Source organism: Papaver somniferum, chromosome 3 (assembly GCF_003573695.1).
Source record: "Papaver somniferum cultivar HN1 chromosome 3, ASM357369v1, whole genome shotgun sequence".
NCBI classification, from domain to species: domain Eukaryota; kingdom Viridiplantae; phylum Streptophyta; class Magnoliopsida; order Ranunculales; family Papaveraceae; genus Papaver; species Papaver somniferum.
The window spans coordinates 128,468,162-128,482,416 of NC_039360.1; the positions used below are offsets into that span (position 1 = coordinate 128,468,162).

Below are 14,255 nucleotides of genomic sequence, written 5' to 3' on the forward strand. Positions count from 1 at the left end.
AGTTCGTACAGAAAAAATTGATGCATAATGCGTTATGCAGCGATATTAAAATGACGCATATCAGGTTATGCATCCATTTTCTCGATGCATAAAAGATTATGCAATAATTTTCTCGATGCATAATGCATTATGCAGTAATATTTTCGGATGCATAACAGGTTATGCATCCACTTTCATGACTGCATAACATGTTATGTAGATATTATTATAGGTGCATAAAAAGTTATACAACCTTGTTTTTTGTTGGTTTCAATACTAAGAAAAAGGTATCTGCATAACGTAGATATTATTTCCTTCATCAAACCACTCATCTCTACTCTTTTAATAGTTTGTAAGCATTCATCCTTAAAAGTGCGTGGCAACCATTTACAGTCCGTGTTAAATTTAACACCAAATTCAATAAACAAGTACTACACTGTAAAAAAAAGGGTCTCCTGCTGCTTACGTTTGATGATGAAACCGCGTTGCATATAGCGATAGATAATGAACGGTGGAGCTTTGCACAAGAGCTTGTGAAACTCTTGACCCCTGAATCCCAGGGAATGAAGGATAACGCAAATTGTACAGAACTTCATGGAGCTGCCTTATATGGAAATGTCAAAACTGCCGAGGAAATAATAAGAAAGAGTCCAAAACTTATCCAGATGGGCGATGATGAAGACCTTATACCACTCCAAACTGCTATTATATATATTTCAACTGGACAAAAAGAGACCGTTAAGTATCTTTATTATGTGACTAAGCCTGAACACCCAAGTCCATTCTCTGATACATATGGTGTTGAGTTGTTGTGCAGTGCAATCGAATACGGATTCTACGGTGTGTTGGAAAAACTAATAGTCAAGAAAACCTCCATACCAACAGTCTCTCACTGCATCCATAACTAGCAGACTCCATTTGAGCACCACAATCAGTTCATTCTTCCCCTAACTCCAACAGCATCTCAACACAAACACTACCAAATCTACAATTTAAAATCAAAGAAAACCCATCTATTCATTTCTCAATTACCTGCAACAAAAACCCCATTCTTTCTTCAATTTCAGATTCTCCAAAACCTCCATCAATCTCTCGAATCTTCTCAGATAACGTCGAACCAGAACTATGCCATCTTTGTAACATCTCCAATGATCTTCACAAGCTACAATTTGAACTCGTAGAGAAACCCACTCTTTCTGCAACATCAAATCCTATTTCTTCCATCTCAAATTCAGTAGCAGCACCAGTTTCGTTATTCACTCATCATCAGCAACTGATAATCATCTTCGTGTTCTTCTCGGCAAATTGCAAATCCAACCACTGATTTCTCGAATTGAACCATAACCCAACTTCCTGGATCTCTCTAGCCTCACAATAATCCTCTTAACCTCTTCCATCTTCTCCTTCACGACATCAGATTACTCTCTCAATCGAGTTGAATCTTGTCCGATAAATTTAGACCTAGCTTGTCAGAAATAGAGTACAGATATCGGCTAGGTTAAATTTCTTCATAATCTTCTCTGATTTCACTCAATAATCCATGAAACTGACTCCATATTTGATCAACAAAAACCTTCCCTTGATTAAAAGAGAAGACGAAGGAGAGAAAGCCACGGGAAAAAAGAAAAAAAAAAGAAGAAGAAGGGAAGAAATAGTTTTCAAAAATATGGATGTGAGAAAAATTTAACCCCTGAAAATGGATGCGCGCCTGAAGAATTCCGGCTGTGGGTTTCACGGTGTCCAAAATCTAAAAAATGAGTGTGGTAATAGTTTTCACTTATGTATTTGCACAAAACTATTGGACGCATCTAACTTGATGAGGACCTGATTCGGCCCATAATAGTTAGGCTTATAAATATGGGCCTCCCTAGTCATTATTTCATGCCTTCATGGTATTCGTATTTCGCCTCACCTTGTTGAATTATGATTCCACGAAGTATAGTCTTCATCTTTAAGACTGTTAATGTGGGATATCAAATTACCTGAAGTATACCAATATACATATAGGACAAAATATATTTTGGTAAGAGACTGGTACACCCCGAACAATTCTGGTACCCTTATTTGCAATCTTGTTCATCTTGTCGAATGCAATTTCTCTATAGATAAATTAGTGCTGGTTTTGGTCCCATCTAGAAATCATAAGCATTTGAACGATAACAATTAGAGCATCCACTAAATGATAAAATGGAACCAGTCATACGTTATCATACCTTTCTTTTCTCCCTTGAAAGTCTAGCCAGTGTGGGTCCCGCTACAGTCAGCTGATGACACACGAGAATCATCGCCTGTTTAGTGGGTCCCACCCCACTTGTCTTAATTAAGAAATAAAGTGTACCTAATTTGACCATAACACCCCTCAGTTCTTTCCATTATAAATTAAACTCCATTTCTCCTCCAAATTCCATTAGTTTTTCTCAATCATTTGTGTAGTGAGAAAATAATCAAATTTCATTTAGTGTTTAGAGAGAAAGAGTTTCAGATCATCAACCCATCATGTTAGGAGTATTCAGTGGTGCAATAGTGACAGCACCAGATGAACTAGTTGCTGCTGGAAGTAGAACTCCATCCCCTAAAACAACTTCCACCACTCTAGTTAACCGTTTTGTTGATAGTAAAGCTGGTGCTGTGTCGGTACAAGTTGGTGATCAAGTTCATCTAGCTTATACTCACCAGGACGAGTCTCCATTTCAACCTCGGTAATAACACACTATTAAACTCATTAATCTCTCATAACCATTAGATGCTATTATTTATTTTTTTAAATTTAGCTGGCGTTTATCAATATCAGATGAATGATCAGTACAGTGGATCATCGTTAGAAATTCGAGATCATGGGTTTTAAATTTAACACTCACTTGTTTTTCTACTCTCTTATATAAGAAGAGGCAGAGCCCAGCTAAGGACGTACCGGGGCGATCGCCCCTGATGACCACTACTAATCCAAACTTTCTACACTGCGATTCATTCCATGATCATTTCATCTTGTTAGTTTCTAAATAAAGTTAAGTTTATTTGCAAGAATAAGTTATCTTTCAAATGTTGGAGATCTAATAGTTGATCACCATCTCCATACTTTGTCATCAATAATTTGATCGGCAAATCATTTCGATATAGATAAGATAAGATAGATGGATAGCTTTAATCATAGCCGTTTACTGTTTAAATACGTACATCTTGATTGTCATTATTATTATAGTACAACAAATTTGGGCACACGAATTTGTCAGTCTGACACAAAGACGTAACCGTCCGTCTTCGAGAACTCCGTTTAATCCACGTGTCGAAACGAGTAACCATTTGATTCAGTGAATCTTTTTTAATAGTCAACTCTGTTAGTGGAATCTTGAATTGTTAAGTGACACGTGCAGAGGAGATCTGGAATCCGTTTCAAATTGGGTCTTACCACTTTGTAATATTAACCGACACGTGTAATATGGGTCTGATGTCGATTTCGTTACCGGGTCCCACTTAAAACACCCTCATGTTACCATGTCTTTTTACAATTATATCATTGTCAGTTACCTGAATCCGGCAAGTATGTGTGTGTTCTTACAGATCATTTGCAGTGAAGGATGAAATATTCTGCTTGTTTGAAGGAGCACTTGATAATCTTGGGAGCTTAAAGCAGCAATATGGATTATCAAAATCAGCGAATGAAGTAATGTTAGTCATTGAAGCTTACAAAGCTCTTCGGGACCGAGCTCCATATCCAGCTAATCATGTTGTTGGTCACCTCATAGGCAGTTTCGCATTTGTTGTGTTCGATAAATCAACATCCACATTATTCGTCGCTTCGGTAAGGAACCACAAAACAATTACTAACTTTTAGGATTTGCAATGGCCTAAATTTTTGATGGAGGGTGAAATGTTAATTTAGTGTGCATTGGTTTCAATGACAGGATCAATATGGTAAGGTTCCTTTGTATTGGGGAATCACTGCGGATGGATGTGTTGCTTTTGCTAATGATGTTGATTTGCTTAAGGGCGCTTGTGGCAAATCCCTCGCGTCTTTTCCTCAGGGTATGTGTATAGAGCTATTTGCCTGTATTTCTCAGCAGATTTAGGAAATGATTGGTAATAAAATGCGAAAGTAATGGCTCTGACTAATTTATAATTGTATTGCAGGATGTTTCTACTCTACTGCGATAGGAGGACTAAGAAGCTATGAAAACCCCAAGAACAAGATCACTGCAATTCCCGCAAAGGACGAAGAAATATGGGGAGCGACTTTCAAGGTTGAAGGCTCAGCAGTTGTAGCAGCAACAGAGTAGAATGTTTCTAGCTAGCTAGCTAGTACGTTTGCGTGTTTAAGGGTCTGAGAAATCATTTAGCTTGTTTCTTTCGCAGTTTAACTCAATGTATAGTCCTTTCTCTTCAGCAATTCAATAAAATGGATGTTTCCGAGCCTAGTCAATCCTTTTTTGCACAAAACTGCAATAAACTTTGATAAAAGGCGAAATAATAGTTCGCTATGTGCTTACAATATCCAAAAGAGTAATCTGAATTACAATACAAAATCCAAAACCTTTATATATAAAGCAAGTTCATTTTGAGATCTTATAGTTGTTCAATTTAGGGTGTGGACATACAATGTTTACGTTTCTCTCCGAACAGAACACCTGAACAATTAATCACCAAGCCTGTCGAAGTGTTTGCAGGTCTGGTTGGAAGTCGATAAGATGGATATTCGCTCTCGGGTGAGCTCAACGTGCCGTAGGCTAAGAACTGATGAAATGTTGCACCTTTAAGCAGCAAGTCTTGGGATGACTCGATAGTCGGGGTTAAGTCGGAGGTAAACAGGTCATGCCATGGAGTAACCTCTAGTCTTTTCCCCGGCTCGAATACGTTGAGTTCTGACAAAATCTTGGCATGAACTCTTCCTCCTATTGCATAGTAGTTCCAGTCTCTGTAGTAGTTATTCACTACATGGCAATAACCCCACCTGCCATGAAAACAAGCACAAAAGATCTTATTGAGAATGCTAAGCAACTACCGATGAATCGGATACAGAAGGATATGTATTATACCTGCAATGGGGCATCCTCTGGTTAGACGATTCAAACCAGTTTCGATATACCGTAACCCTGAGAATTTGATCAACAGTATCTTGATCCGAAGCTCCCAATAACATATTGAAATTATGGTTGGACAAGAAACAATTCGATATTGTAACGTCAGTTGATCCTTGAAGAACTGTAACCAGTCCTAAATATGCATCTCTTGATGTCAAATGATCGATCCATACTCGGTGAGTCCCATCAAAAACATGAACCGTATCGCTCTGGCCAGTCGAAACGATTTCGAAATTATGCAGAATAATGTTTTCCACTCTTGCCAGTGCAAGTCCCCTATGCCAAATGGTTATATTTGCTCCTCTTCCATCAATTGTTGTGTGTGAATTGATCCATAACTTCTCCTTCAGCTTGATCTCCATGCTACGTTTAAACACTATCCAAACACCACCTTTGTTTTCCCCACCGAAATCCACTGCGTGTCGAAGAGTTCCTGGTGCTGGATTTTTCGGATTACTGTCATCGGAACGCGTCACGACGTAGTATCTCCCATTTGCACCGCCAGTCACCCCAGTAGCAAAACCAACAGCGCAGACTGGGAGTTTGTTGCCTTTGGCACATTTTGAGTATTGACATTTGGTACCATCAACATCACATATCGGGCTGCCTTTCCCGGACGAATTGGATGAAGTGTCTGGAAATGGCTTTTGCGGATAACTGGTAGAATTCGTGTCCCTGCTGCAGCGGATTAATTGTCTTATCAGTACAAGTGCACGTTCTGACAGCATTATCGCGCGCTTACAGAAATCTACCATTGCTTCAGGGATGTAATCCTCCTGCGACAATTAGCCGAGAATTATACTACTAATTGTTGATCAAAAACTAAAGTTGATAAAAGAACAGGAGATGCAGCAACTTACAGAATTTGTGGTGCCGTTGGTTGAATATTCCGACAGGAACGGAATTAAACTCTGTAAGCGGCTCTCAGCTTCTGCATAATTTGACGATAAAAATGTATGCAAGATCAAAGGAAACTGATCAAGTTCTTCATTATCATCAACTAATTCATTTTCTAAACTTAAAATCTTTAGTTCTCTTTCAATACAGTAAAGATCTCTAGTAACATTGTTTCTTAGTTCAATACTTGAAGAATCACCACATAGTGATTTTCTGTCTAAATCATTATCATCACCCGACGCTACGCCAAATGAAACATAAAACACAAACAACAACATAACCCATGTACCCATAACTAGTGATGAAATTCTAAACAAACTCATTTCTTGATTGTAAACGGAGAAATCTTCTGTTGATATTTATAGAGATGTTTAGGAGTGGGAATGTGGGATTAGAGGTTGTGAAAAGGGTTTAAGTGTTGAAGAAGAGAATTTTCAAAAGAGAGGAAAATGTGAGTAACTGTTTTTCCTTTTTTGGTTAAGAAAATTGTTTTGCCTCGTGAAGAGACACCCCCTTGTGGAGGTTCAAAGTTTTCTTCTTTTTTGGGGGGGATTTCTTTTGAGGTTGTCAAATATATAGGTCTTGGTTATTTACCGAGGGCTATTAGCAATGGATTGTATTTTTTATTTTTCTTCCAGAAGGGCGGAGCCAAGGGTTGACTACCCTGTCTCTAGCCCCCTAAAATCTGTAAAATCATAAAAACACCCTTAGTTTTATCATGTAATTTGGATTTAGTCCACCTAATTCTTAGTCCACAAATGTCCAACATTATTATTTTAGTCCCCTCGTTTCTAAACTCTGGCTCCGCCAGAGTGCATGTGCATATGCTTTTACATAATTTTCGTGTTTGAGGTATTAATTTCCGGTTGCGTTGTAAGATTACAATCTAAAATCTAACATTTTTTTGTTTTTGTTTTTTGGATGACTTACTTTTGATAATTTGATTATCGATTGGCATGAAATATCATGCATGTCATCTATCCTCCTTGCTTTTTAGAGGTATGAAATGTGTTTCCTAATTTTGATCGTCTTACACAAGTATGTATATTTTTGTCAAGTTTTCTTCAAAAAAGATATCAAAATTTTTAACCCCTCAAAGATAATGAGGTGTTTTGCTAAATGGAGCATGCAACAAATACCAGCAATTAAACGTGGTATCAAGTAAAACTAGTTCGGCTTTATGCAATGAACTTGAAAATTAGATAATTGATGTAGTTGTTTGCCAAACAACAAATCATGTGAAAGGATTAATCATCATGATTCATGCCATGGATACATAATATTGAAGTCCCATTCAGCTTGTTCTTCAGCTTAGCCTACATGCATGCCAGGGCCTTCCTTTTTAATGTTTATTGGGCTTATAACACTATGGTAAAGAACCCATTTTTAATTTTTCTTGAAACAAGACGGCTGAACACTGTCCGGAACCGTGATGATTCACCGCAAAAATCTTGCCAAAGTACATACGTAGTAACCATTCAGGGCAAGCACTATGCTAGACTGCTAGTGAAGATTGTCATATTCAAGTGTTTGCTAGTCAAGCCAAGTATCACTAGCATGCAATGCAACCCTAGCTTTATGTTTGAAGTTTGAGTTTGAGATTTAGTTGAACTAGTGATCAAATGAGAAATGTCTAGATGTGGAAGATATTGAATATGTAATGTGTTACAAATTAGATTACTACAAGTAATGTGTTTTTAATACAGATAATATCAAGTTTGTGAAGTCTTATTCCACAATAATAATAATAATATTCCCATGTGTAAGAGTCTTATTCAAGCCAGTTAAAAGTTCTATTTCTTGCAGACAACACCGCGTCCGTCAATTCCACTACTGCAAGATATACTAGTATACTCCGAAGAAGATTCGCTGCTAGAGGAGCCAGTAAATCTAGCAACTGCGCAATCCTTAGCAAGGACGTTTGAGACGATAAACTTGTCATCTCCACCCATAACAGGCATAGATGCACCCACTTTCACTTTACTCACGTAGTTTTTGGCATAAGTCTGACCCAAGACACCATTTACATTCTGACCAAGTGAATAGAACTTGAAACCGAGGTCAAGATGAGCAAAGCAACCATCTTTAGTTATACCATAGCTGTGAATCTTAGATTCTTCTTCCGTAATTGGTACAACATTTGCGGTTATCTTGAAGTTTCCTTCTACTTCAACAATGACTTTGTTAGTCATACTTGACCTGGTAATGGTGACACTTGGTGCAGCTTCAGATTGCCATTTGGCTCCTTCCAATTCAGGCAAGTAGATTGGTTGCCCATCGAAAGTGAGTCCCAGACGGTCAACAGAATCGTCCCAAGCAGCTGTCTTTTGAGCGCCAACGTAGATTTGGTGGTCACCAAAGAGGATACCAATGGCTTGTACCCAGGTGAAGTCTCTTTTCATGTTTTGGTTTCTTTTACCAATGAAGTGGGCATTTATATGGAGGTTGGAGTCTGAGAGGAGGCAAAAGTCGCGGTTTTGTTTTCCATGGAAATAGAAGGTGATACCGTCACCACCTATAAATCTTGGATCTTGGCAAACAGCTCCCGGTTGATCACAATCTGTGTGGACATTACATATACGTATTACTAGTTAGCTAGTATTCCATATGCATGATAATTACCGGTAAAGAAAAGAAATTTAATTAAGGAAATAGTATACTTACTGCACATGGGTTTGCAGGTGACGCAATCGACCACGCATCCGGTAGGGCATGCAGCAGGACAAACATGCTCAACATTGTAGCACTTTCCGTATTTGGGGTTCCTGCACCTAGATCGTCTCTTTGCTGAAACCTCGGAACTAGGTGGAGTGGATGGAGTTGTAGGGGTAGGAGTAGGACTGGGGGGTGAAGGAGTTGGCTCAGTAGGTGGTGATGGATACACTGGAGGTGAAGGAGTTGTCTCCGTAGGTGGCGAAGGGTACAGCGGAGGTGAAGGGGTTGGCACAGTAGGTGGTGAAGGGTACACCGGAGGACTGTCCTTTTTCTTCTCCTTTTGTTTCTCTTCTTTCTCCTTCTTTTTCTCTTCTTTCGCCTTCTCTTTCTCTTGTTTCTTTTTTTCTTTCTCCTTTACTTTCTCTGCTTTTTTCTTTTCTTTCTCCTCTTTTGTTATTAGAGGACTGACTTTGGGAGGACTTGAAGATGATCCATCATCAGGACCACAGACGGGTTTGCATGAAACACAATTGACATGACAACCCTGGTCACCACAAAACTCAGGACAAACTTGAGGCTGCTGGTTGTAACATTCTGTGAACTCCTTGTTTTTACAAGTGGCTTGGTTAGGATTGTCGAGTCCAGATGGATATCTGGCTGCCTCTGCGATTAACCCCATTGCCAACAACACCATAAGAGATGCAACAGAAAAATGCACCTCTACTCGAGCCATGATACTAGTTCCTTGCTGTTATCTTTACTTAATATAACTGCTAAATGATTAATGATTAAGGGTTATGGAATTGATGCTATGAGTGCACTGATGATTTGAGTTCATAATCTGTACCACTATTTATAAAGAACTGGTTTCCTGCATGTACGGGAGGGATAAGCATATATGCCCTTTGACGATCTTTCAATTTAAGTCCTCCACTTGATCACATGGGCTAGAAAATGCCTTCTAAGGCTGCATATATATAATAGCTTAACTACTAAACTTGGAACTTTTTACTTCTTTTGGAAATGGATTAGTAAATTCAGCATCCAACAAAGAAATATTTTTAATAAAGCAATGCAGTTGACTATGGATCAAAAATCAAAAAATAATAATTTTTTGTCTATTGACTTCATCCATTTGTAACTTTTAATCGATGACTTCCGGTTAAAAAAGTGTACATGTGATGTGTGAGCGTGAGCCCTTGAAAAAACGATAATATCAAATATTTGAGGTGTATGCAATAAGTTAGCTGTTTTTCGGGATTGAATTTATATTAGGCTACTTACAGCAAGGGACATGGGTAGTGTCACTCTTTCAAATGAAGGAGTGCACTACCAATTTAAGTAGATTAGAGGTTGCTATGAGTAGTTTTTATCCCATTTTTTGGTCCAAATTAGTTGGCACGCTCGTTCAACTGAACGAGTAGTTGTTAGTGGAACACCAGACGAGGAATAATAGTCTCCTGTTAAAAAAAGGTTTTTATTTTTTATTTTTTTTTATCAAACCAGACGGGGGCGTCTAGGTAGTTTTTTGTGTTGTTTTTGGACGGGGGACTGCCCCCTTCTAAGTTTTTTTTTTTGGACGAGGAACTGTCTCCTGTGTAGTGCTTTTTTTTTTGTCCATAATGGGTTCGCTCGTTCATTTGAGCGAGCCCTCCTTCGTATGAAAGAGTGCCCTTGCTCTTACACTTTGAAGGTGCTCCACCCAAAATATTGCATTCACACAAGAAGTGTGGTCGGGGAACAATCATTTATGTGTTTTTAGAAATTTGGTACAAAACCAAAAATCAGGATTAATTAGTTGATGATATCAACTACAGGGGAATTGCTCTGGGAATGATCAAATGAAAGTATTTGCTTTTAGAAATTTGGTACAAAACCAAAAATCAGATTAATTAGTTGATGATATCAACTGTAGGGTAATTTCTATGGGAATGATCAAATGAAAGTATGCGGTGGAAACTGCAACGTTGGCGGTTAAACATCAGCCATCAACGTATGGTTTTCAAATGCTCACCCCAAACTCTATTTTTTGCCTCAATATATACTATTCAATTTCATCCTCCCAAAATCATAACAGTACTCTTTTATCCAATCAATTCTCCCTCAATTTTAATCAATTTAGATTTTCAATCATGAATCCTGATAATGATTTTTCTGAGGAAGATATGGAAATGGATGAAACCTTGTATGAAGAAGAGCAAGAAATGTATGTAGAGATTTTGCGTCAAACGAATGAAGATGCAATTGAGACTAGAAGGCGGAGAAACTTTATGTTGGAATTAAATTCTTGGAATTTTAGAGCACTTCTCGGTCGAACTCGCAAGCGTTGCTATCTCAAGCTTGTTTGTCAAGTTTAGGTGATCAAAACTATAAGTCTTGATTTCTAGTCTACTTATAGCTATGTCTCGGATTAGGATAGAATGCATAGTTGAGCTTTAGACTTCACGACATTCATCGATTGAAGACGAAGATCTACTGAGGAGATCTTGGAGGAACTTCATCAATAAAAGGTATGTGGAGACTAAAACTTATCTATCACTCAAAAATCTATTCTATTCTATCTCCTATTGAGACTAATTTGAATGGCTATATAGACTTTAATTATATTATACACATTTGATATTTCGAGTTGAGTTTAACTCGCTTATATCTTTCTAGAAATATGTGTTGGAAAGCTTTTTGCTTTAACTACGTTCATCATTGTTCGATTGCAGATTGTATTGAGAAATTGAGATATAACTCTTGGATGTATTTCCTTGATTGAGTCTGACTGTCTAGTTGATTCTCTTGGAATTATATTGGAGTTTGTCCATACAGATTGCCGAACGAAATATTGGGTGTGGTTGTTAGACCCCCGCTTTTTCAATAATACCAAAGCTTTTAGATTCACAAGAAGTTTTGACTAGAAGATGAAAGTGGCGAGATCGATCGATATTTTTTCCACGACAAGATGATGCATGTATGTATTCCGGTGCATATTTTCATCGTCGATTGCGCATGGGCTGCAACTTGACTCAAAGAATTATTGCCGAGCTTTGTCAGGTACAACCTTTATTTAATTCTCAGTATGATGCACGACATGTACTAGGATTTAGTCTTGAACAATAGATCACTGCAGGCCTCTGAATATTATGTTATAGGACACCAGCATATTCCATAAATGAACACATCCATATGGAAAAAACAATCACATTTAGGTATTTCAAAATGTTTTGTGAAACAATAGTCGAGCATATTGGTCTATCTTTCTTTCGAAAACCCACTCAGATAAATGTTGATAAACTCATTGCCGAAAGCATAATTAGGGGTTTTTATGGAATTCTAGGTAATATTGATTGCATCATTGGGAATGGCATGCATGTCCTGTTGAATGGGCAGGACAATATAAGGGTCATTATCCAAAACCAATTGTAATATGGGAAGCTTCAACTACTTATGATTGTTGCATTTGGGATGTTTTTTTGGACTCCCAGTTTCACAAAAATGACATCAATGTTTTGCATAAATTAATCTCCATTTTTTTAAGATCTTAAGCATGCACTCGCGCCACACTGTAATTTCACCATCAATGGTCATGACAACACTCAGGGGTATTATCCTGCAGACATGATCTATCCACAATGGTCAACTTTGGTTCAAGCCTATAGTTAAAAAGGCTTTGGACAAACAACTTCAAAGGATATAAAGTATTTTAACACCTAAAAAATGGCTCTGAAAAAGGATGTTGAACGTGCTTTGAAATTTTGAAAAGGAATTTCACCATTGAGGAAATTCAGCGTGATCCAACCTGGACAAGTTATCTAGAGGAAAATTTGAGGCATAATCTTGTAGTACACCATGGTTGTCCTGCAAGAGATAGAATTGCTACTAATAAAAGTCAAAACCGGTTCCTCTATGGACAGCTCAGGAGAGATCTAACTGTACGTTTTGGTCTAGAAGAAGAGCTACAAGCAGTCATCAAAACTTAACCAGTTAGATGTTTTTCTAATTAAATTTTATTTTTATTTTAATTATTTTTGAAGTTGTTTATGTACTTTGAAATGATATGTGATGTAGTAAGCCTATCTAATTAAGTGATAAGCTAAAAGCTAAAACATTTACTTTTGCATAAGCAGTACATTAAAACTAAGTTAAACTAAACCATTACATCCAAATAAAACTTATCTACTACATTTGGTTTTCAACATTTAAATAAAACTTAACTACTATAATTAAACTAAATTTAGCTAGTACATTTAACCAATGTGGTATTCCTCTTCATCTTCTTCCAAGACATCCCTATTCTCATACTGAAAAGGTTTTGGAGTTTGTTGTTCATTCAGTTGTTGTTCCACCTTAATCACTTCTTTTTCCTACAACTTAAGTTGTCTTTCATTCATTGTTGAAGTGTTCATGGAAAGTATTTTGTTCCTGTTAAAATCCATATAATGTTGTTCTCGCAGAAGACAACTTTTTTAAAGTTTTCTTAACATCATTCCCTGATTTGCTCTTGTATCTTGTCATACCTGACGGTCGATTTTCTTGTACTTAGGTAGTTGAAATCGTTTGAACCTTCTTCTGCTGGTCTCCGGGATGCGTCTCTCGCTGCTTCCCATCTTTCTGACCCCCTCCTCTTTTTATTTTATCATTCATATTAACAAAGAAATTGGAATTGGGGTCTTCCTGACTACTTGGAGACCCATTATGTGGAGATAAATTTGTTTATGGTGAGAAAACAAGTGCACTATTCTGAAAATCTTGCGAAATTGGACCATACAATGATCTTGTTGGGAATTTATTACATACCAATACGTCTGAATTAAACTTTATAAGTTTCTAAACAACTTTCGTATTGAAACCACCTTTGTGAGATCTTTGCCACTCTTATCGGCATCTTCGTTCCGTATCTGGTTTACCTTCACCGTTTTTTTTCCATCGGAATATTTTCATGATCAAAGCTACATATTCACTAACTGTTAGAGCATTGTTCGGTTGAACCCATCAAGAGTTGGTATGTCAAATTGGTTTTCATATTTTAGTTTCAAAACTCAAGGTCGTTTGATTAGATTACCATAGTTTTTAGGTTAGACTAGGAAGTCTACAAATGTTGAGACATACAAGTACTACTCTAAAAAGCGTGGAGAGCCGGAAGACGTATCAACATCAACGACCACATCATTCTTCTGTTCGAGGTTAGTAATATAAGGCTTGACTTTTTTCCATTTTTACTTACTTTACTTTCAAGTCGTTCCGATTGAAAATATAACATTCGAAGTTATATATATGAAAATCTAGTATTAGATACTTAATCATCTCGTTATGATCAAAGTTTCAAGGAAGAATATACAAGTTATGTCACAATTTTGGTATATTGAATTACGAAGTATAACACTTATGTTTTGAACTTCGTAATTGCGATATATACAATATATTTGTAACTTGTTACTAGATCGTGTAATGAACTTAGGATTGATTACACGCCTAGAAAATTATATTTAACTACATGACTTTGATTATACACATTTGCTATTTCGAGCCGAGTTTATCCCGTCTATCTATTTCTCGAAATATATGTTGGTAAGCTTTTTCTTTGGTCAAGTTCATCTTTACCTAGTGACGAAAGTCATGTTATGTTCAGTCACTTTGAAAATTGCTCAGACGAAAAATGGT

General features: G+C 37.3%; 3 protein-coding genes across 3 annotated transcripts; 1 reads left to right on the forward strand and 2 right to left on the reverse strand.

The window, feature by feature from the left end:
• Window positions 1-2,351: 2,351 nt before the first annotated feature.
• On the forward strand, window positions 2,352-4,396 carry LOC113357341 (stem-specific protein TSJT1-like). Its single transcript, XM_026600717.1, has 4 exons — window positions 2,352-2,678; window positions 3,538-3,778; window positions 3,882-4,002; window positions 4,108-4,396. Exons 1-4 carry the CDS (start codon window positions 2,476-2,478, stop codon window positions 4,251-4,253), a joined length of 711 nt encoding a protein of 236 aa, XP_026456502.1. The 5' UTR covers window positions 2,352-2,475; the 3' UTR covers window positions 4,254-4,396.
• An 18-nt stretch (window positions 4,397-4,414) lies between these two features.
• LOC113357340 (probable pectate lyase P18) lies at window positions 4,415-6,480 on the reverse strand. Its single transcript, XM_026600716.1, has 3 exons — window positions 5,915-6,480; window positions 5,010-5,830; window positions 4,415-4,924 (listed from the first exon to the last, which is right to left on the reverse strand). Exons 1-3 carry the CDS (start codon window positions 6,272-6,274, stop codon window positions 4,555-4,557), a joined length of 1,551 nt encoding a protein of 516 aa, XP_026456501.1. The 5' UTR covers window positions 6,275-6,480; the 3' UTR covers window positions 4,415-4,554.
• Window positions 6,481-7,598: 1,118 nt separating this feature from the next.
• Window positions 7,599-9,414, reverse strand: LOC113361619. The gene is made up of 2 exons (XM_026604806.1): window positions 8,616-9,414; window positions 7,599-8,511 (listed from the first exon to the last, which is right to left on the reverse strand). Exons 1-2 carry the CDS (start codon window positions 9,337-9,339, stop codon window positions 7,745-7,747), a joined length of 1,491 nt encoding a protein of 496 aa, XP_026460591.1. The 5' UTR covers window positions 9,340-9,414; the 3' UTR covers window positions 7,599-7,744.
• Between the last annotated feature and the right edge of the window lie 4,841 nt (window positions 9,415-14,255).

Excerpts from the sequence above, each read along its gene's own strand:
- LOC113357341 (XM_026600717.1), top strand. The coding sequence starts at position 2,476 with ATGTTAGGAGTATTCAGTGGTGCAATAGTGACAGCACCAGATGAACTA. Across the intron at positions 3,779-3,881 it reads CCACATTATTCGTCGCTTCG|GATCAATATGGTAAGGTTCC; the intron begins GTAAGGAACCAC and ends TTTCAATGACAG. Across the intron at positions 4,003-4,107 it reads CCTCGCGTCTTTTCCTCAGG|GATGTTTCTACTCTACTGCG; the intron begins GTATGTGTATAG and ends ATTGTATTGCAG.
- LOC113361619 (XM_026604806.1), bottom strand. The coding sequence starts at position 9,339 with ATGGCTCGAGTAGAGGTGCATTTTTCTGTTGCATCTCTTATGGTGTTG. Across the intron at positions 8,512-8,615 it reads CACCTGCAAACCCATGTGCA|ATTGTGATCAACCGGGAGCT; the intron begins GTAAGTATACTA and ends ATGTCCACACAG.
- LOC113357340 (XM_026600716.1), bottom strand. The coding sequence starts at position 6,274 with ATGAGTTTGTTTAGAATTTCATCACTAGTTATGGGTACATGGGTTATG. Across the intron at positions 5,831-5,914 it reads CCAACGGCACCACAAATTCT|GAGGATTACATCCCTGAAGC; the intron begins GTAAGTTGCTGC and ends TAATTGTCGCAG. Across the intron at positions 4,925-5,009 it reads CAGAGGATGCCCCATTGCAG|GTGGGGTTATTGCCATGTAG; the intron begins GTATAATACATA and ends TTTTCATGGCAG.